General features: G+C 38.1%; 1 protein-coding gene across 1 annotated transcript in view; it reads right to left on the bottom strand.

The window, feature by feature from the left end:
- Positions 1-330: 330 nt before the first annotated feature.
- Positions 331-21,851, bottom strand: part of CDK15 (cyclin dependent kinase 15) — a 30,952-nt gene continuing 9,431 nt past the window's right edge. The window contains exons 5-13 of the mRNA XM_083350684.1: positions 20,923-21,017; positions 20,156-20,218; positions 16,255-16,378; positions 15,754-15,874; positions 14,404-14,497; positions 13,614-13,677; positions 7,036-7,084; positions 3,576-3,715; positions 331-2,624 (exon numbers count right to left, since the gene is read on the bottom strand). Of these exons, the coding sequence (XP_083206810.1) occupies positions 2,515-2,624; positions 3,576-3,715; positions 7,036-7,084; positions 13,614-13,677; positions 14,404-14,497; positions 15,754-15,874; positions 16,255-16,378; positions 20,156-20,218; positions 20,923-21,017 (860 nt within the window). The 3' untranslated portion in view covers positions 331-2,514. The remainder of the gene's footprint in view (positions 2,625-3,575; positions 3,716-7,035; positions 7,085-13,613; positions 13,678-14,403; positions 14,498-15,753; positions 15,875-16,254; positions 16,379-20,155; positions 20,219-20,922; positions 21,018-21,851) is intronic.

Raw genomic sequence — 21,851 nt, 5'->3', positions numbered from 1 at the left:
CAAGAAAGATTCTACATCCTATCCAAAGATTTGCCAATTTGCAATCATTGGCAAGAAGACTAACACCTACCCAGGAGAACAAAACAGCACCCTGTGTCTTCCTATCTGCACTGGGAAGAATGCTATCTTGGTATTGGATGGGTCTGTCCCTCCAGAGAGCAAATATCGCAAATAATTGGGTAGGTATTAGATCATAGTTGAGAGCAATACACGGAGCTACTGAAGGAATGACTTAGGGGTGGGGGAGATCTCTCTTCGTGCTACAGTCTTGAGAGGGAAATGCATTGCCTTTGTAGCCAAAACTACATAATTCAGTTGGGAGTCAGTCAGTCAGAGGCACCTGAAATTTTATTAATGTTAAGATCCTTCAGAGGACTAAACCGTAAAACAGAAGTCCCAAATCATTACAGAATTGAAGAACAAAGGAAGCCTGGATGAAGAGCAAGAATGGAACAGAACAGCTTGTGAAAGATCTATGTATCACCTTTGAATGCAAATTTTGGAGACAAATGTCTACATGCTTAGACAAAATTTTAACTGCTGCTAATCTCAGAGACAGAGTGTACTTTTGGAAATGAAATAGGATATCCCACAAATTAGGTAACCATTTTCACTTGTTAGAAAATTCTTTACAAATGTACAACTTTGCAAATCAAATGATTTTTAAAAAGAAAGAAAGAAAGAAAGAAACAGGTCAACGCAAACTGAATAAGTTCTATATATCTTCAGATGGGAAGCAGTGCTGAATATTAGTTTCAGTAAGAAAATAAAGAGAATTAAAATTATTCAGGAGTAGGGATAGCTAGTTCAATTTGCATTTAGTATTACTTAAATTTTACATTTTCAGACCAAGTGACAACAAAAACTCAAGTATTGTTTGACATAAGCACTTTAAAAAAATCTTCCACTTCTCCAATTAAACATGCAGAAGCATTTATCTTAGGGAAGGGTGTATACAAATGTTTATACTAGTGAAATAATGTCTAAAATTACATACTGTTTGTGAAAAACATATTGCAAAAATGTATGTATGACAAAATTGTAAACAGTATAGTTATGTAGTTATATTAAAGTGAAATGTGCATGATTTTTGTTTGATTTTTTAAAAACTTATATTAATGTGAAAATGTGGTGAACCAAACTTAAAAAGGTAAAGGTAAAGGTTCCCCCGCACGCACATGCATGCTAGTCGTTTCCGACTCTAGGGGGCGGTGCTCATCTCCGTTTCAAAGCCGAAGAGCCAGCGCTTGTCCGAGGACGTCTCCGTGGTCATGTGGCCGGCATGACTAGATGCCAAAGGCACACGGAACGCTGTTACCTTCCCACCATAGTGGTCCCTATTTGTCTACTTGCATTTTTATGTGCTTTCGAACTGCTAGGTTGGCAGAAGCTGGGACGAGTAACAGGTGCTCACTCTGCTACGCGGCACTCGGGATTTGACCCGCCAAACTGCCGACCTTCCGATCGACAAGTTCAGCGACAAAGAAGAAAATGTTTCAGTTCTTCAAATTGGGTCTGAAAGGGTTAAATATGTTGCTGCAATAAGTGAATTAACATAATATTTTCTTTTTGGCCCACAAAAATGAGAAAGGTTTATGTCTCAAACTTTTTTAAAAAACACCATGCACTTATCAAAGATACCAAGCAAATCTGAGAGTCAAGAGATTTAGTTCCATGGCTTCCACAAACAATGGACTTCCTGTGAAATTGGCTAACATCATTTGAACCTTAGATATAACAATAATCTTCAGTCTTCAAATACTACTGAATCAAATCATCCCAGCAACTCCCTCCTTCCTTTCCAGGAACTGGTGAGTACAGTCTTGGAAATATAATGTGTGAGAGGCATGTTTGGGTGCCTAGAAAAGTATTTCTGTGTTCAAAGACAAAACAGCACCTGCATAAGGCTTGGTTACAATTGAATGTTCTGCTATTGATGCTATGGGGTGGTATGGGACTAAACCAGGGGAAGGCAACCTTGGCTCTTTTAAGACTCGTGGAGAGCCAAGGTTGCCTAAACTGTAGACAGAAGATTCATGAAAGTTCAGAATGTTCTGAAGCAAAGAATTCAGCTAAATGAATTCAGTTAAATCAGCTCCCCACAATGCACATTTTAAAAGTTTTCATTAATGTGGAACCTGTAAAGGAATAACTCCATTAACAATACCAGAAGGTGGTATATATAAGATAGTTATTTCTGGATAATTAGAGTCCAACTGGTAAAAATAAAACATGCTGTAGTACATGGTGTTCCACTCCCCATGTTTGGAAAGTTTGGTACTATTAAGAGTTGTATCCTGGAACTGCAGAAAGAAAAGTTCTGTTTTTGTACTATATCCACATCTCTTCCTCTGCCACGCATCGGTAATCCAATCACTGGGCTTATATATTGAAATCCAGGATTTGTAATATTGGTACATAGTTTATCCCCATTTGTCTTAGCTAATGATAATAAACAATATGGTTTTATTTCTTTGCCTCCTTTCTCTCTTGAAAAAAAAACCTTCATTTCTTTCACCAAAAGTTGCTTGAACTATATTCCCGATGGCCCTTCTGAGATGAAAAAAAGAGGTCACACATTTCTTGTTTGAGCATCACTCCGGGTACTGAGAAGATGGACTGTGCTATGAAGAAAGCAAAAAATAAAAGTAAGAATATACTGAGGAAATTTACATGGGACAGTGGCCATCTGCTGCCTCGGAAGACAAGCGCTCCTGTACAATGCTCTTTGGCAGGGAAGCATTTCTTAGTGAGTGCCTTGCCTGTTCCCTGAACAACGTCCGTTAAATGCTACCAAAGTGAATACTTAGAGGACCATCATTTCCTCAAGACCTATTGGCTCAATAGTTTCTCAGGTAATATCACAAGAGGTGAATATCACAAGAGCCTTGGTGGAGCAGTGGGCTAATGCCTCCTTAAGTAACACCAGCTGCCTGCAATTAGTGCAGGTTCGCATCCCACCAGGCTCAAGGTTGACTCAGCCTTCCATCCTTCCGAGGTAGGTAAAATGAGGACCCAGATTGTTGGGGGCAATTAAGCTGACTTTGTAATAATGCCGCTTGGGGTGTGTGTGTGAAAGCCCTAATAAGCAGGCATATACATAGAATGAAGGCTACTGCTAAGCTTGTAAGCCGCCCTGAGTCTTCGGAGAAGGGCGGGATATAAATGGAATTAAAATAAAAAAAATAAAAAAAAATTATGGTCTTACCCATTCGCCTTCTGAGAAGTGAATGCTTTATATCCATGGCAAAATGCTCTGAACGTTCCAGAACTACCCAGGCCCTCAAAATGTTGTCTGTTCTTGTTTTAATGGCTAAAGAATGGGGTGCTTATAGCCTTTCATGGTTTCTTTCACTGGTGTCTTCTAGCGTATGTTCTTAGTAAACAATGCATGCACAAGCTGAATATGCTTGTTTGTGTTTATATATTTTGATGCTTTTTTCTTTTTTAAAATCTGTTTTATTCGCTGACGGCAGGCCGTAATAAAACTGATCTCATCTATGCATGACTGTGTTTACATTCCACCAAAAGGTAATGAAATAAATTAATAGGATGGGGAACAGAGATTAACCTACCATTAGAAAGCTGGCTCAGTTGAGAGGGCAGCGGATTGAAGAACCGATGAAAAAGTGCCTGTTGTGCAGAAATCCTATTTTGTGGACATACTTTTAGCATTTTTCCTGCCAAATCTTCAGCCTCAGGCACCTTGATCAGCCTAGAAGTTAAAAACAAAGGAAAACTAAATTCTAGGAATTCAAACTCTGCTGTTAGCTTTTGAAAAATATTACTTTAATATATAAGCCAAAATCAGAAGAATTCATGGAAAAAGATAGGATAGGAAAGAGAGAAAGAAAAGGAAAGTTTATCCTTACATTTGGCATAAGTATTAAATTAAATATATGCAGATAAATCAAGAAATTTCTATTTTTCTAAATTCTTTTTTAAATTCAGAAGTAGTTACCGTATATTTAAGTGTTGGAGACATATTTAGATGTTCTCTCAGTGGAATTTATTTTCAAAACCATCCATTTGGGAACCAAATCATTATTTGTAAAACAATACCAAAAGCAAAGTAATGCAATCCATATTGCTCTCATTTAAAATTTGCATGGTTGAATGAATTAGTTTGACATATCTGCTTTTTTAAAAAAATGAGTTAATAAAATGTTCAGTTATATCCAAAGCTCTTTAATCACATGAGAAGAAATGTATACAGGTGGTTAAACAGCTTGGATAAAACTGAACTGACAGTTTAGTGATTTATTGATTAAAAAGGTATGATACGTAATTTCGGAGGGTGCAGATCATAATTACTATGCTTGTAACTGCTGCAAAGAAAATTGGAAATCTCTTCCTTAAATATATTTTTTTCCTTTATTTCTCTTTTTCTCATCTTTCAATTTTTTCTTTTATTCTTTCACATCTCTTTTTTATACTTTTTACGTTTCTGTAGTTTTTTAATCTTATGTTAAAGCCTGTTTTAATAAAAATTGTACATAAAATTGTATAGCAGTTGGCACATCCCTCCAAATTCATCACAAAGGGTAAATCATGGAACCTTCATTGCACCATTAAAATAAAAAGTAAAGATTTTAAATCTCTTTGCCAATTGTTAATCATGAAGAAAGTTCTCCAGAAGTTCAATCAACCAGTAATTACAATGTCTCATTTTGTAAGCATACATACACAGAACCTCTTACCCTTTTAGTAGTAACTAGGAAAAGTTGTAGTTATTTATTGGTTTAACACTGTTCCCAGGTACCTTTAAGATTCAAGGTTTTTAAAGGATGTAGATATACAAATAGGTATGTATGTGTATTTATATGTGGCAAAGCCTAATATCTTGACATCTAGGAAGGGAGTTAGAAGGAAGGGAGGAAGCAAGGAAATAAAAAAATGTCTTTTATAACTTTTAATGGGCTTCTTTCTTTCTTCAAAGAATCAAGTGGCTCATGGGAACTCAGCCTGCTGGATTTCAACCCATCCCAGCAGGCATTTCACTTTGAAACAGCATCACCCTGCCTGAATCAGCTACCTCTTCTTTTCTCACTAGACTCCCAACAAAAATATACATATGGTCTAACTGCATTTGAAGTTTAAGTGGTTTGTGATTTTTTTTCTCCACAAGAGAGGAAATAATCAAAGGAATAGCATATATAACACTGAGAGCAGAATACGAACTGTAGCTCAATTGCCATTGAAGAGTTACGAATATATGTGACACTCAGATACTTTAATATTAGCTCAACCCAAAGGGAAGTGAGGCAAATGCAGTGACTGAGAAATAAAATAGGATAGAATTAGGACAGGAACAACACAACACATGCCAGTATATTTTTCTGCCAACCAAGAATAGATGGAGAGCGGCCCTTTCTCCAGAACTTCAGATTGTCATTTCACAGTGTCAGAAGAATGGGGAAAATATTTACTCTAACATTTGATACAATCAGGGACAGCTTGCTTATTTATTTATTTGTTTGTTTGTTTGTTTGTTTGTTTGGACTTATATGCCGCCCTATCTCCCGAAGGACTCAGGGCGGCTAACAACAATAACGTACAATAAATACAGAAGTTAAATAAAAATTAAAATTAAAGGCCCCTGTAGAATAAATAAAAATTAAAATTAAAATAAATTAAAAATTAAGAGTTAAAAATTAAAAACATAATTAAAATCCCTGTCAGTCCAGGTCAGCCAGGTGGAGAAGGAGAGTTTTGAGGCCGCGGCAAAAGGACTTAAGCTTAAGCTGATATGCAAAAGGAAGGAAACACCATTGTGATTACATTGGCAAGAAAGATGTTGCCAGGACATGCTTAACACTGTGGTTAGGTGCAAGCTGGGATACAGCCTAAATTTCAGCTATGAAAAAAGGCCTCAAAACAATATGGGATATTTTGAAGGGTAGTGATCTGGGACATGTGCCTTAGCTAGTTCCACTCCACAATATCTTTATTCATCTAGTGCTGAGTTTATTTGTAAAGGCCAAAACCAATGGTGATCTGAATCTTAGAAGCATCTGTGGGGAATTTGTGTATGGATATCTGTTTTAGAGGCAGTGCTCTAATATGACAGAAGGAAGTGTATAGTCAGGGCATTAAAGATCAACAATCTAACTAGGCGGCTTTTCATTTTTAAGCAGGTGAGATCCTTTTAGTTTAGGAAGTCTAGGTGGGAAGCTCCTGGAAGAGGCAAGGACCTCAAAAAAAGAGAGAGGGCAGGGAAGGAGGGTGTTCACAGGAATGCCCAAGAAAATGTAAGGTAAAGGTAAAGGTAAAGGTTCCCCCGCACATGCGTGCTAGTCGCTTCCAACTCTAGGGGCCGGTGCTCATCTCCGTTTCAAAGCCGAAGAGCCAGCGCTTGTCCGAGGACGTCTCCGTGGTCATGTGGCCGGCATGACTAGACGCCAAAGGCGCACGGAACGCTGTTACCTTCCCACTGTAGTGGTCCCTATTTTTCTACTTGCATTTTTACATGCTTTCGAACTGCTAGGTTGGCAGAAGCTGGGATTAGTAACAGGCGCTCACTCTGTTACGTGGCACTCGGGATTCGACCCGCCAAACTGCCGACCTTCTGATCGACAAGCTCAGCGTCCTAACCCACTGAAAAGCCCTGCAAGAACTAGAAACAGGAAATAAATCTGGCAGGAAACATTTGTTTAGTGAATAGAGGGATTTTTTTTTTACTTTCAAGTGCCACATTTGGTTGAATATACTCAAGTTCTCTGTCTTCATCTCCTTGTTTGATCATTGTTTACATATTATTATGCTAGCTTTGGTCTGTAATTCTCAGCCTGAGGTAACATGAAATTAGTCTCTCATATCCTGACTTTGTTGCTTTCATTAAAATAACATCCCTTTTAGGCAACTCATGGATGTAACCCAATGATAATGATAAGTATCAATGCCTTTCTTGGAAATTGCCACTTTAAATGTTTTTTGTTAGGTTTGAAGATTACTACTATTATTTTGGATTTATCTTACTAAGCACAAAGAACAGACTGACATTAAGGGAGCATTTGATGATTGTAGATAGCTTACCTGTCACAGATAATCTGGAGCCCCTGAGGCCAACTGCCAAGGAATCTGTCTGGAAAATTAATATGCAATCACAGGATTAAACACAACCAATTCAAGTCATATATACTTGGAGTTCCTGTTCTTGTCCTCACATTTATCAGTGCTGTACTATAGACCTGTTAGCCTGCTTGGTAGAGAATGCTGGCACAAATGCTTGAATCTGATTTTAACAGAGCAAACATACTGCAATCAGATAGAGGAGTGCCTCCAGACAGAAGACTCCCAGCACAGTTAATCACCAGACATTATGCAGTCTGTTTCTTCATAACAAAGGTGTCTGCCTAAAGAAAAAGGAAGAAACGGTGGGAAAACATAGGAGGGTTGCAAGTGAAGAATGAGGATCTTTGGAAACCAATTCCCCCATAAATTTCCATGAAGGAGTCAGGGCAGTCACCTAATAAAAAGTCTAGTTTGAAAGCCTTCCACATTCTACAAGGCAAATAGAGTCTTTGCCCAAGGGTCCCCTCCCACCTTCCCAGAGTCTTCAAGGCAAGAATTTCCAAGGTCAGGAATTCCAGATCTTGGAACACTCCCCAAAAGATGCAGAGGCTGAAGCTGGGGGCCACGTGAAAGATGATGCTCCTTGCTAATGCCTGCAACCGGCCTAGTAGATAGGACATTTTTAAAAATGCAAGAAATTACCTTCTGCGCTCCTCCCAAGGATCCTTGAAAGGGCAGAAATAAGGTCACTCCAGTTCATTCTACCCTGATGGTCTGTGGTTAGCAGGAAGTTTGAGATTTGGGTGTACTGACTAAATACTAAAACTGTTTTGGTGTAGCCCAGGGGTCCCCAACCCCCAGTCTGTGGACCGGCACTGATCCGTGGCATGCCAGAAACTGGGCCACGTAAACAAGCGAAGCTCCATCTGCGATTACAGGCAGCACGCCTTTCTCCATGGACCGGTTCCTAGTGCCAAAAAGGTTCGGTAGCCAATCATTTGAGATAATAAAAGTGAAACTTAACCTTCTTATTTTGAAATCTATATCCTTATAACCCTGATTGTGGAGAATCCAAGCAAATGGAAAATTGACATGAAGTTTATATAGCTTGACTGACTCCTGGAATATGGGAGGAAGTGTTACTTTAATAGCAATAAAGCTAAAAATGACTTAACTTTGTTTAATTCAGGGACTGAGCTTTTTATTGATTGATTTGATTTGTAGTGACACGGGGCTCATGACAAAAGCAACAATCCAATAAAAAGTTTAACAAAAACAATATACAAACATAGTAAAGCATCAATGACCACTTTTTAAAAAAAAACAAAAAACCACGGTCCGCAGCAAAAACAACCTTGTGTCAAACAACACAATCAGATAAAGGTCATATCATGGGGTCATAGAAGACAATACTGAAGGGCATGGTTGTACCCCAGCCAGGTGCAAATGCCTTAGCCAAATCTTCTCCTAGTTTGTTTTGTCACTTCTGAAGACTTAGAATAATTGTTCTATTTTGTGAAAAGTGACATCTGAAATCAATGAAATAGTTTACCTATAGAGACTGTACGTTCTCAATCTCTGAAATTTTTTTATAAGAGGCTGGAGGGCCGCCATCTCACAGATATTTAGTTAATGAACCTTGGGTTCTCTTTCAATTCTACTGTTCTGTGATTGTTTCAATGTTTCTGTATATGTTTTATTCCTCCAATCAAAGATTACATGCTCAACATTACATTAATCAATGAAATATCAATATCTTTTAAGGAGGAATTAGTTATACATAATCAATGCTTTCAATATTTGTCATAATCAGTCGGTCTTTCTACAGAGCTCTGAGAATATACATATATAAACATATGGGATTTCCTATTGCAATTCATCTCAATGAGGGCAAAGATGAATCTGTTGTATTGTCATATCCAGTCAAATAAAAGAAATAATTCTTACAGTTGGGGAGGTCATGCAGCTATAATACGTTATTTGGTTGTAGCATCTGTTTCAATGTGTTGCAAATTTTAAAACAAAGAAACTGAAAACACCATTGCAAGAATGTATTGTATTTCATTTGAAGCAACAAAATATTCTCTGTTATACCTATTCTCTTCCTGTCTCCGACCTCAGGTATCTGAATTGCAACTTATCTAATGTTAACATGTCTAGTAAAAGATCAAGTTATTGACCTTAATGAGAACACAGGGAATTGTCTGGAGATGTCCTGCTTTGCACAATGCAAAAACTAAATTAATGCAAAAAAATAGAAATAGTTTTAATTGAAGTAAGGTGCTTTAGAACAGGGGTCCCCAACCTGTGGGCCATAGCCCACTAATGGGCTGTGAGGGGATGGCAACCGGGCAGCGGAAATAGTCAGCGAGCATGCATGTGCACATGCATCCTCACTTGCACTAGCAGCAGGCAAGCACATGCGCACGTGTTCCATTTATGTGAGCAGCAGGTCCACATGCATGTGCTTGCCAACCACTTGTGCAGAATCATCCCCTCTCCACCCCACACGCTGATCTGCAAAGCCAGAAAAATTGAGGAACTCTGCTTTAGAAGATAATTGTCTAAAAAAACTACACCTCAGGGTGCCTCCGATCAAAGAACGTCAATTGGCGGCCCCTAGGGGGAGGGCGTTCTCTGTGGGCGCACCAGACCTGTGGAACCGCCTACCGGTTGAACTCCGGATGGCCCCCGACCTTCGCTCCTTCCGGCGGGATCTAAAAACTTATTTATTTGAGCAATCCAGCCTGGTTTGATGGGTTAAGGGTTGGGGTTTTAAATATGGTTTTTAACTACTGTTTATATTGGGCATAATATTTAATTGTTTTTTAACTTTTGTATTTCGTTTTTAATATTTATTGCCCTGTACACCGCCCTGAGTCCTTCGGGAGAAGGGCGGTATAAAAATTTAATAAATACTAAATACTAATACAATAAATAAATATATTCCGATGTGACTCTGCAGCAATTCCTAGTATGATAATTTATTATTTATTCCTTTGTTGTATATTTAATCTATTTTTAAGCAGGTTAGGTACCAATCATCACCCTGCACTTCAGTTTTTTCTCCTCCCTCCCATGACTGATTGACTAATAAAACTATAAACGCTTGATTTTTAGCAGATGCATACTGTGGATATGTAATAGGAGGTAGACAAGCCATTACACAGAAGATAGATAAACTTCCAAAGGAGCAGCAACAAGACCAAAAGGGATAAACAACTTCCTTGGCAATACCAGGGGGGAAACTCACAAAACAATACAACACCCCTTGAAAAGGTACGATCCAGGATCCAGGATGCAGACAGCAAATGTTAATGGAGAAAAGACCCTGCCATCAGTATTTTCCTATATTAATCTGACCATAATCACAAGAAAGCAACAGGACCTTCTAGAAATACAGAATACAGAAGGACAGAGTTGGAAGGGACTCTGGAGGACTTCTAGCCCAACCCTCTGTCCAAGCAGGGATCCTATACAATTCTGGACAAATGGCTGTCCAATCTCTTCTTAAAAAACCTCCAGTACTGAAGTAGTCACAACTTTTGAAGGCAACCCATTCCACTATTTAATTGTTCTCACTTTCAGGAAATTTCTCCTTAATTCTAGGTTGGATCACTTTTTTTGATAAGTTCCCTTCTTGTCTTGCTCTCAGGTGCTTGGAGAATAGGTTGTCTCCCTCTTCTTTGTGACAGCCTGTCACATATTAGAAGACTGCTATCATGTCTCCCTTGCTTCATTTTGTTAGATTCAGGAACTAGATGTCAGTACCCACAACCATTCTTCATGTGTTTCAGCATCCAGCCCCCCCAAAAGCATATTGTTTTTAAAAAACGGATTGTCAATTTGTGCTGTGTAAGATCCAGAGATCTTCCAACACAATTATGTTATTGGCTTTCCATAAAGATCCAAATCGTATTTTTAATCTGGGATGATAATATTTTAAGTTGATTTGTTTTATTGTTGCTTCGGTGCTATCTTACAATTTAACAGTACAAATTTATTCTCAATACTGTGAAAAATATGTTTCAAACAATGGGTATCTACTGACTAGTACAAGCGACTATAATCAGCTCTAGACGAAGCACTTTCTCAGTTAGAATTCACAAAATGTTTTGTGGGCTTTGGGAGTCCAACCAATGACTTTCATTTATAATGCCATTGTAGTTTTTTCTTTGATTTTCTTCATTTTTTATTTAGAAGCAACATTAAGAAGGAAAGGACAGAGTAGTTAATAAATACCTTGAACTGGTAGCTTTCAGAGTGCCATTTTAAAAACATCAAAAATTAGCAAACAGCAACTAAATTGCATTACAAACACACAATATTTTGTTGTGTTATAAAAACCAGTTGTTAATTAACTAGTATTTCCTCTAGAGTCATACTTTTTTAAAAAAGCGTATGAGGAGACTTTTTATTAGCATGTCACTGCTTCACTACTGTCCTTCCCACAGCAAGGATTTCTCTAAGTTTGTTATGTTTTTCCTTACAAAAACAGCAGGGAATTGATGAGTGGTTTGGTGCTTTGCCCTCCCCGTGTCTTTCTCCCACTCCCCAGAGAATCTTCCTTTCCTCTTTTCATTCAAAGCAGTGAACCTAATTCCCCAACCCCCAATTACTGTGTCAGGGTAGGTAGGACGGGGGACAAACTCCAGTCTACTGAGGAAGCCAGCACATTCCCATTTCACGCCACTGTGATTAATGAATCCTGGCTAATGGTGTGAAAGTTTCCCCCACCATTACAAAATCAGCCAGCATGTGAAAATGAGGGATGTTTAGTTTTCAAGCAGGGGAGGGAAACCAGGGCCTCTGAAGCTCATCTGAGCAACATTCTCTTCTTTGAAGACATGTTACTATGGTCTGCTAGACCTGAAAAACTTAAGACTGAAAGTGCTTCCCCCACTTGCCCTCCTGGCTTTCACGCAGACTCTGTCTTTTCTCCCAGGATGCAGAGGAGGGAGTTTATGTTTCAGGGTTTTAATATTTCACATTTCTTTGCATTGATGTTGATCATTGCTTGCCTAAGCCACAACACTTGGATTATGCTGTTCTGAAAGATATCTCATGAGAAAATATTAAACAGAAGGGAAAGGAAGGCTCCTTTAAAAAAAATGCCCACATCCCACTAAGAGACAACTGGCCCTTTGAAGTTCTGGAAATAAAGTTCCCCACCTGACGGATGAGAAGGAAAGGCCTAATCCCTCTCTGCTCCCTTCTCACTGATTCTGGTCAGAATTGCAGGAAACCAGAATGGGGAAGCAAAAAGATCCTTGCAAATGAAGGCAAATATATGTAGGAGGGCAATTCGGAAATAAACCTCCATTTGAGCATGTGCGAGAAATAGGCAGGGATAGTGACCTCCGTCCTATGGTGCTGTTGGAAGAAAAGTCTTCATCATGGTTCCATCCAAGACGGGGATAAACAACATGGCGACTGCTTTAGGAAGGTTACAGTTTATTGCAGAGGAAAGCCAGACAGAAAGAGGGATCCAGCAGAAAAAGGACTGAGCACATGTGGGGAGTGGGTTTTTATACCCCCTGGACTCTATTGTTTGGTTATTTCCTGTTTCAGGCTTTGTATTTCCTGTGTCATGTATTCTGACCTGAGTCTAGGTGTGCCTTTCTGGTATTCTTGATGGTTGTGGGTCAATCCTAGTATGTCTAAAGGTCATATTCTGCTTTCCTGGGGCTGGGGTATGTAGATTTTAGGTCTTTGTCTTCCTAAGCTTCTAGCTCCAACTTTCTTGATGGCTTACTGTACATTTGCATGTCTATAGAACTGGTTTTCTGCTTGGGGCATGCTTTCCTGGTTCTACAATATCTTTTTAGGAAATATATTTTCCTGCCCTTTTAATATTTCCTTTTCTGGGGCACTAACTTCCCTCAGTGCCATGTGCAATAGTTCAGTAGGCATTGAGAAGCAGAAAGAGAAGGTTGTGTGGCAGTTGACTCGTCCACTAGATCAATTGAAAATGAACTAGTTTTTAAAAATGAAACAGTGGCTTGCGTTGCACCGCTTCAGCGTGACAATGCGCTTCACGATGCTGTTACAGGGTGGCTTCATTACCAGGTGGGAGATTTTTTTTTTGCAGAAGGAATTTCAAACCTTGTAAGACGTTATGACAAGTGCCTCAATTTGAATGGCGATTATGTAGAAAAGTAATGTCATGTTGTATTTTTCTAATGTGTATAATACAAGTTCTGTATATGTGAGTGTCTGTCATTGATAACCAAACAGAGGTTTATTTCCGAATTGCCCTCGTATCTCAGAATAATGTTGCAGATCCAATCTGGGTCAGTGTACACATTCTGGTACAGATGGGCTCCAGCATGAGTCCAAAAGCTTGGAAGACTAAACCTCTGGTCCCAGTGACTGACCCAAATTGGATCCTGAAAAAAGACCATCTCCCACTACCCCCAGCAACCTGTTTGCAGACTATTGTGTTCCTCACGAAGACAGCCATTGTGAGCATGTTCATTGCACATGGAAATGGAGAGAGTGATCAAATGATAATGATCTTTCACAACAGCAACACACCCATGTATCAGCAAACAGGTGGAAGTTATATAACATTCTTATATACAGGTATGAAATCATACCTGGCTTATAGTGGCAAAGTTTGGAAACTCCTGGCCATGTTTCTTCAGTTGGGATCCCCAATACCTTTCAAATGAGAAACAAAACTGAATGTATTTGCTAAGTACTGTACAAAGCTCTCAGATTTATCATTGGCTGCAGCTGTCAGAATGGTCAGCCAAAGTGCTCTTGCAGAAATCAAGGTTGCTGCAGACTGTCAGGATGAGAGAGACCCCACTGCTTTGAGGTGAAAGGGAAATGGCAATAAGCAGATCTTCTGACAGGTGTTCAAAAACTCCATTTCACAGCATTGTTTGAGGAGATCGTGGGCCTTAGTACCACTGAAACTTAATTTGAATGTTCAAGTCCTAGGACTCATTCCTCAAGCAAATAAATCCATGCCAATTAAGATAAAATACCTCAAAGCAAACATTTAGCTGTGGATTGAATTAAAAACCCAAACTGAGTTCTCTTGCATAATGGTGGCATTTAAAATTACAGCCAATATCTGTCTGGTTTTTTACATGCTCAGAAAACTGAATACAATGAATTTATCTATTATGTATTAAGGGCATCTCCTTTTAGCTTTCTTCTATTTTGAAGATCAAACACACAAAAAGTGAAACTCTTTTTTTCTTCCCTTGTTGAATTTCTTATATTCATTTTATAACAAATTCACAAGGCAAAGGGAGAGACAAAAAGATACTTTTGAGCATCAAAAAATGTTACCCATCCCGATCTGTATTGATAAGGTAACACTTTGAAGTGCTGATGGTTTTACTATGAATTTCTCAGCTATACCATTGTACTCACTATCCAGATTTTCTCTAACTGGTCAAAGATATTGCTAACATCTGGAAACAGTGGTTGACCATGAAGCATCTCCACAAATATGCAGCCTGCACTCCTGGAGAAAAATAATATTTAGTCACATAGCCATCCAGTGCTGTTTTTATACACATTACAAATATGTCTAATCTAAATCAAAATATATAATATAAATATATAATATAAAATATACATTTTCATCATGCTTTCAACTAGCAACATATCATGACAAAATTTACATAAAGTAGCAGATATTTGAAATATTGATTCAAAAAAGAAAAAAACATTGGAAAACTTGCATAAGTGACAATGTAAACTAGAATCAAGCATATTTTAAAGCATAAATTAAGGCAGTGGCATTAAAGCATATAATAGAGAAAACTAGATACAAAATTCTGCATATTAAACTGCATACAATTTAATATGGACTTTCCAGCAGGCTCATCTTTCTCTTATATAAAAGAAAGAATTCATGAGAAACTGCCACTCTGGAACTGGTTTGGATTTAAACTGACTATGACATTCTTAACTAGATGAGCAACATTTAATCTAAATACGTATGCTCATACACTCAAAAATGTGTAAGGCTAATCTAGCATGCTTGAGGCTGTGTATACAATAAATAGCCAGTATCTAGATCAGGAGTTAAGTGGAGCAGAAATTTTGCTGTCCATCAGATTGTTTCCTTAATTCCTTCAATTGTGTGGTGGCTCTTAAACTCAGCTTGCAGCTCATCCCCTAGGCTCCATTCTCAGTATAATGCACAAAAGCTCCGGTAGCACAGTATTGTCACAACAGATTTCCTTACTACTACAATATGAGAAACTTTAAGAACTGAACTGCATATCATACCGCCTAAACATCAAGGTCTGTGATAAAAGAGAAGGAGAAACCAATTTTAGGAGGAAGAAGGAAGTAAAACTTGCAGTTTTAGCCTTTATTAGGAATAGGCAAAATTGTATCTTTCAGATATTTTGCACTCTTGTTACTAATAGAATGATTGTGGCTGACTGGCATTGAAGATCCTTACACTATAAACTCCTTCAGGCCATAATACATGGCTCTGCTTACAATAATCAGTTTTAATTCCTCCTACATACGTACTTTCCTAAACACATCAGAACCTGAATCACAATTTAAGAGCTGTCATACACCATTCACTTCCCTCTTGGCATAGCAACTCTGGATTATTGCAAGATCAAATCTGGGTCAGTCACCGGGACCAGAGATTTATTCTGAGCTTTTGGATTCATGCTGAAGCCCATCTTCAGGGAATTTGTTTTGAGTGTGTTGAGTTTCATTTCCTTCCTCTTAATGGTCCAAATCTGTTCTCACCAAATATCCACATCTGATGAATAATCAGTGGCTCCAAGCAGAACATCTGGAGGACGATAGCCAAGAGTCACCACCTCAGCAGAGTATGTTTGGTTGGGGACAGATTTAGCACGAGCAAGACCTGACAAGGCAGATGGGGGGGAAATCAGAATTTTTAAATCATAGTCAGAATTATCATTTTGACCCATTATCTATACAACAAATTGCAAGGCACAAATCACAGACCTGATGTATTACAATTATTTTGCATTTTTTGTTGTGAATAATCTAAAGTACTATCCAACTATATAATGCAGTTGATTTTTCCTATATTTCTCAATTTCTAACACTAATTATCCCAAATGTCTAAACTGACATCTATTTAGCTTGAGCTGAATTAAAGACAGAAGAGCTTGTTCTTTATAGCTTACCAAATGGAAATGCCATGGCTCTGAATTTATATACCCAAGAAACTCACCTACTGAATAACTGTCTGATAGGGACCAGGTAACGATGACTCACCAAAATCAGCTAATTTAAGCTCTCCGTAGTAATTCAGGAGCAAATTCTGAGGTTTCAGATCTCGATGAAGGATACGACACTTATGGATGTGAGCCAACCCTCTCAGAAGCTGGAACATGAAAAGCTGGAAACAAACGGGAAGATCAGAGTCATGGTAGTGTAAGATAGTGTCTTAAACTTCCAGGGGAAAGAAAGGGAATGAATGAATGAATGAATGAATGAATGAATGAATGAATGAATGAATGAAATGACTCTTCCTTATAAAGTTGTTTACATATTTAAAACCTACAACACATGTTCCTAGCAACTCTTCTGTTATATACCTATTCTCTTGCTAATAGTAGTTGCTTCTCTTTTATTTGCTTCTCTTTTTATTTTCCTCCATAGTACACAGAACCCCAAGAGACTCTTGGGACTCCCCAAGAGAAGAGTCACAAAAGCAATTTAGGGGTGAGGAAAATAACAGCATATTGAAGAAAAACAATCTGGAATAGGATGGGGACCATGACTAAATGTCAGACTGTTGGGATAAAGCTTTTTGAAAAACGTGGAAAATTAAAATGCAAAAAGAAATTGTAAAATTAATTAGCTCAATCTTAGGAAAAAAGACTATTATGGATTATTTTATTTATTAGATTTATATCCTATTTTTCACTCAAGAGCTAAAGAAAGGTGATATAAGTTAAAACAAATCAATAGAATAGCTGAATTTCAGGGTGTTTGGGGGAGTGATATTAGAAATGGAAGCAGTTTGCCTAGCAGAGGCCTCTTACTTCTATTTTTAACCCTTATACCCCAAAGGTCTCAAATGAGGAAAAACAACTCAGAGACATCTTTCCCAATGATGGCAAGCATCAGTAGATACCTCAGGATTTGTCTGGAGGCTCCAAGACCCACCAAAGGGGTACTAGAATAATGTGAGTCTTGATAAAATCATAGAAAGAATTCAGAAGGTGAGATATGATAGCTGGGAACCATCTCATCAGTTTTCCTCTGGGTAAAGGGATTTATGTCTACTTTGGGAATTGTTTCAAGATGTAGGACTCCTATATGGCAAATGACAAAATGCAGCCCTTTGTGAATATTCTTTTCATGGTTTAAAAACCCCACATTGTTTCAAAGATTTGGCTCTGGTTTTTTTTGTCTCTGTTTGGTAACTGAATGCTGTCTTAGTTTCTTCTATTTGATTTGGTGCCACCCAACTCCAAGATAACTTTGGGTTGCTAATTACCTGACTGCCACAGAATAAAACAAATACTACTTTCCAGATATTAATTCAGACTATTGAAAACAAAATTCTGCAGGGCTTAAATATGTAGATTTTTTAAAAAAAAATGTAGGTGAGGAATAGAAATGTAAAAAAGAGGATTATAATGGATGTCAGAGGCTAAAGCAAATACTGTAACTGTTGCAAGATAGGAATTGTGGGGATCAGATAACAAAGAGGAAAGAATTTAAAAAAAACCTTGCTCTTTATGAATTGCATTGTCATCCTGGTTCAATCTCATGTGGGTTCTGTTTAAAAACAACTAAAGAAGCATATTAAAAATGATATGAAGGGCTTATGATGCTTTGTTTTATAAGCATATTAGGAAGCCTGGGGATTTTCCTAAATAAATACAAAAGGAAAAAAGGCTGAGAAATATGACGAAAAAGCAAAAGCAGTGAGAATAGTTGTCCAGGATTCCTGCGGTGGCATAAGGTTAGACAGTTTCTACTTAGGGAGTTTGTTCACCTGATTGATTAGAGACAATGGATTGGACAAGTTTTTAAAAGATTGGAAACCATTGTGGATTTTCTACATGTTAAATAAAATAACAGATGGTTAAAAGAAGGATTTGAAGATTAGTTTTACCTTTGGGGTTACCTGAGATGGAAAAGACCTTTTTGATATATTTGTAAGCATTCAGCTGGAGTGGAATTTTTTTTTTTATGTTTAATGTTAGTTGTCAATAATGTATTTGTTATTGGGGGGTTGTATGCATATTTTTTTCTTTTTCTTGTTGGTGTCAAATGTTTGTTAGTTTGTTTTCTTTTTCTTTGCTTTGTATTTTATCCTTGGAGCTAAAGAATAATAAATAATAGAATAAGAAAAGGATGTTCTCCCACCTGCCATGAAGCTTCAACCCTGTTTTGCCCTTCACAGAAACCAGCTGTGTTTTTACTTAGCAAGAAAGAAACATGTCAAAGTGGAGGGTGTGGAAAAGGCACTGATTATTTGCAGATGTTTGTAGACTCCCTTGTTAGTCAACTGGAGGGGGTGCAGGTGGCCTGATGAGGAATACTTGGAGCAGTGCTGAGGACTCGAGTGGCTCCAGAGTGTTCCTGAGGGTTTGGGGGTGAAAATAATATTTGTACTGAAGTGCTCTATAAAAATGACTTCATGTGATCCATCTGAAGGCCCTGGAGGACTTCAAATCCCACCGTTCTGATGCTGTCACCGACAGATCCTCCAAAAGGATCTTTGTACATGAGCTGCAACAACACTACAAAGGAAACAAAATCCAATTTCTTCACATACACTCTACAGGTGCTTTATACAGCTTGAGTTCTTTGTTAAACTAGGTAAAATGAGTTTTCTTTTGAAACCATATATTGAAATACTTCCTTCTTAAAAAATAAAGCAACAACAACAAAGTAACCAGTTAAGCAGAACCTCAGTTGTTCAGTCATGATTTAAATTTGGGGATTCATTAGTGACCAAATAATGAATCAAAAACCATCAGAATGCAGGTAGCCCTTGACTTCATTTAGTGACTGTTTGAAGTTATAATGGCACTGAAAAAAGTGACATATGACCACTGCAGCATCCCCATGGTCACATGATGAAAAATCAAACGCTTGGCAACTGACTCATATTTATGATGGTTGCAGCGTCCTGGGGTCATGTGATCACCTTTTGCAACCCTCAGATTAGACAAAGTCAATGGGGAAGCCAGTTTCACTCAACAACCGTGTTAACTTAATAACTGCAGTGATTCACTTAACAACTGTGGCAAGAAAGGTAATAAAAACTCAACCAATATCTTGCTTAGCAACACAAATTTTGGGTTCACTGTGATCGTAGGTCGAGGACTTCCTGTATCACGGTGGGGAATTATTTTTTTTTGCAGACTTCCCTGATAAAAGATCCTTATATTAACATGCAATTTTTCTTGATTTTGGATTCTGGGATCATAAATGAATGGCCAGCAATACAGTGTATCTTTGTCTGGTGAGGGCTTGAGGAAGGATAAAAATGTAATATAGGAGCGCTGCACTTCACAAACATTTAATGCAATCATTTGACATCCTTGGGGGCAGGAAGGAGAGAATACACTCTTGAGAATCAATGGCTAAGGCTATAACATGGAGGGTGACAGGCTGTACACATATGACAGGTTATTATTCTTTCATATTATGAAAGCATTGAGGGGGCAAGATTAATACAGTCTTTCCTGCTTGCATATAAACAGCAGAAGCATATCTTGGCAACAGGTTTGTTCTGCCATATCCTCATCACATTTCCTTAATCTTGTCCGAAACCAAAATGAAAGCAGGTTCCCACACTATCCAAAAGCAGTCACAAGGTTTTTAAATCTGTTAGGCTTTTTTATCCATTCTTTGGAGTGAAATCAGGTGATGCAGGATAAGGATCAACAAGGAGGACAGCTGCAGTTTTCTGCGGAGTGACTCAAGAAGGGACAAAGAGCCAGTAACAGGGAAAGATTATAAATCTTGGTTCCTCTTTCATACTTGTTAGCACAACATAATCACACAGTTGGAACTAGATGCAAGAGAGAGAAATATATATATATTTAAGACAAATAGGTGAACCCTAACTCTCTAAGCCTGTTGATAATGTTTGTTCACAATACATGCCTTTTATATACAAAACATACCATAACATTCAAAAACATACCATAACATTATGAGGATGAAGGCCTCCAGGGTGCTGAGATAAGTACTGCGCCAGGTCCGTGTGCTAAATAGATACGGAAGAAATAAGAATTAATTATCAAGCCCAGAGATTTTCTACAGGTTCTTTATCAAAGTAGAGCTCAACTACATTTGAAAGAAAAAAAAATCACTGAATAGAAAGTGACCCCTTCTTAGTCAACCCCATGAAACCGTCCGCTGGGAAATCAGGTGAAGAAAAACCTCTATTTATTGTTCATCTCTGGATTAAATCTTGTATAATACTATCCCAAATCACTTACAAGCAGAGCGCCATATAATCTACATGTACTGGGTAGGGGCTGAGAAATATTTGAATTGCCCAAAAGCAAGAATCAGAGATGTCCACAGAGAGGAGTCAAAACAAAAACAACAACAAAAATCAAGATACTGGCACTTAAAAAGTTAAAAGATGAGTGGTAAAACGCTTGAGAAGAGAGGGAAAGGCAGTGAGCTGAACTTAGGAAACAAATCTTTAAAAACAGCACCTTGAATGCATTGACTGTAACTGCAAAAATGATCAGCTCCTGCTTGCTTCAGGTCACATAACACAGAACTTAAAATACAAATGGGACCAGGCAAACCTCAAGGACAAGGGTCAAAAGCCTGCAGAAAGCAACAGTCACTGTGATGGATCCATTCCACATTGCTGTAAATGAGGGGAAGCACTGAAAAAACAAGGTTTACTTCCTTCAATAAGCAAATGGACAAATCTGATGAAAAGCCACTCACCATGTACTCAAAGACTAAAGTCAGGCTCTCTTTGGTCTGGAAGATGTCATGAAGGAGCACAATGTTGGCATGCTTCAGGCTCTTGAGGAGGGAAACTAGGACCACAGATACAACAATCACATTGATGTAGGGAGAAAGAAAACAGCTGAACAACCTTGATAACAGCAAGACAGTCTTGGGCGCCTGAATATTTCCTCTTTTTTATTAAGTTTTAAAACATTTTTATTTACATCTTTTAAAAAATGTGCATTCCAATAATCAAAATTATTTGAACAAAAAAAAAGGCACTCAACTGAAATCCATTTTACAAGTCACAGGACCCTGGTACAGTTTGGTGTACATATTCAGGCGTTATTAGACTACTGTACTCCCTCCAAGAATCTTCTCTGAAGAAACATGCAAGCTTTTGTGCTACCAAACCAGAAGCTGGACAGGCAGATGGAAAGGAAAGTGCTTTCGTTCAGCATTAACAGTTTGCCCTGTTCTTTTTTAGGGGCGGGATGAGAAAGGGACAGTACAATCATTTAAAGCTTATCCAACTTTTTGCATCTTACAAAGTTAAAGCAGCTAAAAGAAGTAAAATAAGAAGACAATGCTTGTGAAATAAATGTACAGTGCATAATTTAGAAGGGGCCATTTCATTACAATTCATTTGCTTGCTTCTCCTGCTCAGTGTGCTTTTCTCTTGCATTCCTGTCTTCTTCAGCTTAGACTTGTCAAATTTCTCAATTTCAGCATATCTGATTTGTCAGACATAGTTCTGATTGATCAGTGAGACCGTCCCAACCTCCCACAGTCACTCTGAACTGTTCTATCCCTGGGATGGTTCCACCCCTGGAATTTGGAACAAGAGATTATCAAATTGGGTCACCCTAATTATAGAATGAATGCTTCAGAATGGTTTAAAAACTATCATTTCCACCCCATAG

This window comes from Vipera ursinii (assembly GCF_947247035.1).
Source record: "Vipera ursinii genome assembly, chromosome: 1".
Lineage (NCBI taxonomy): Eukaryota > Metazoa > Chordata > Lepidosauria > Squamata > Viperidae > Vipera > Vipera ursinii.
Note: the sequence above shows the minus strand (reverse complement) of the source record. Positions and strands in the feature narration are given on the sequence as shown.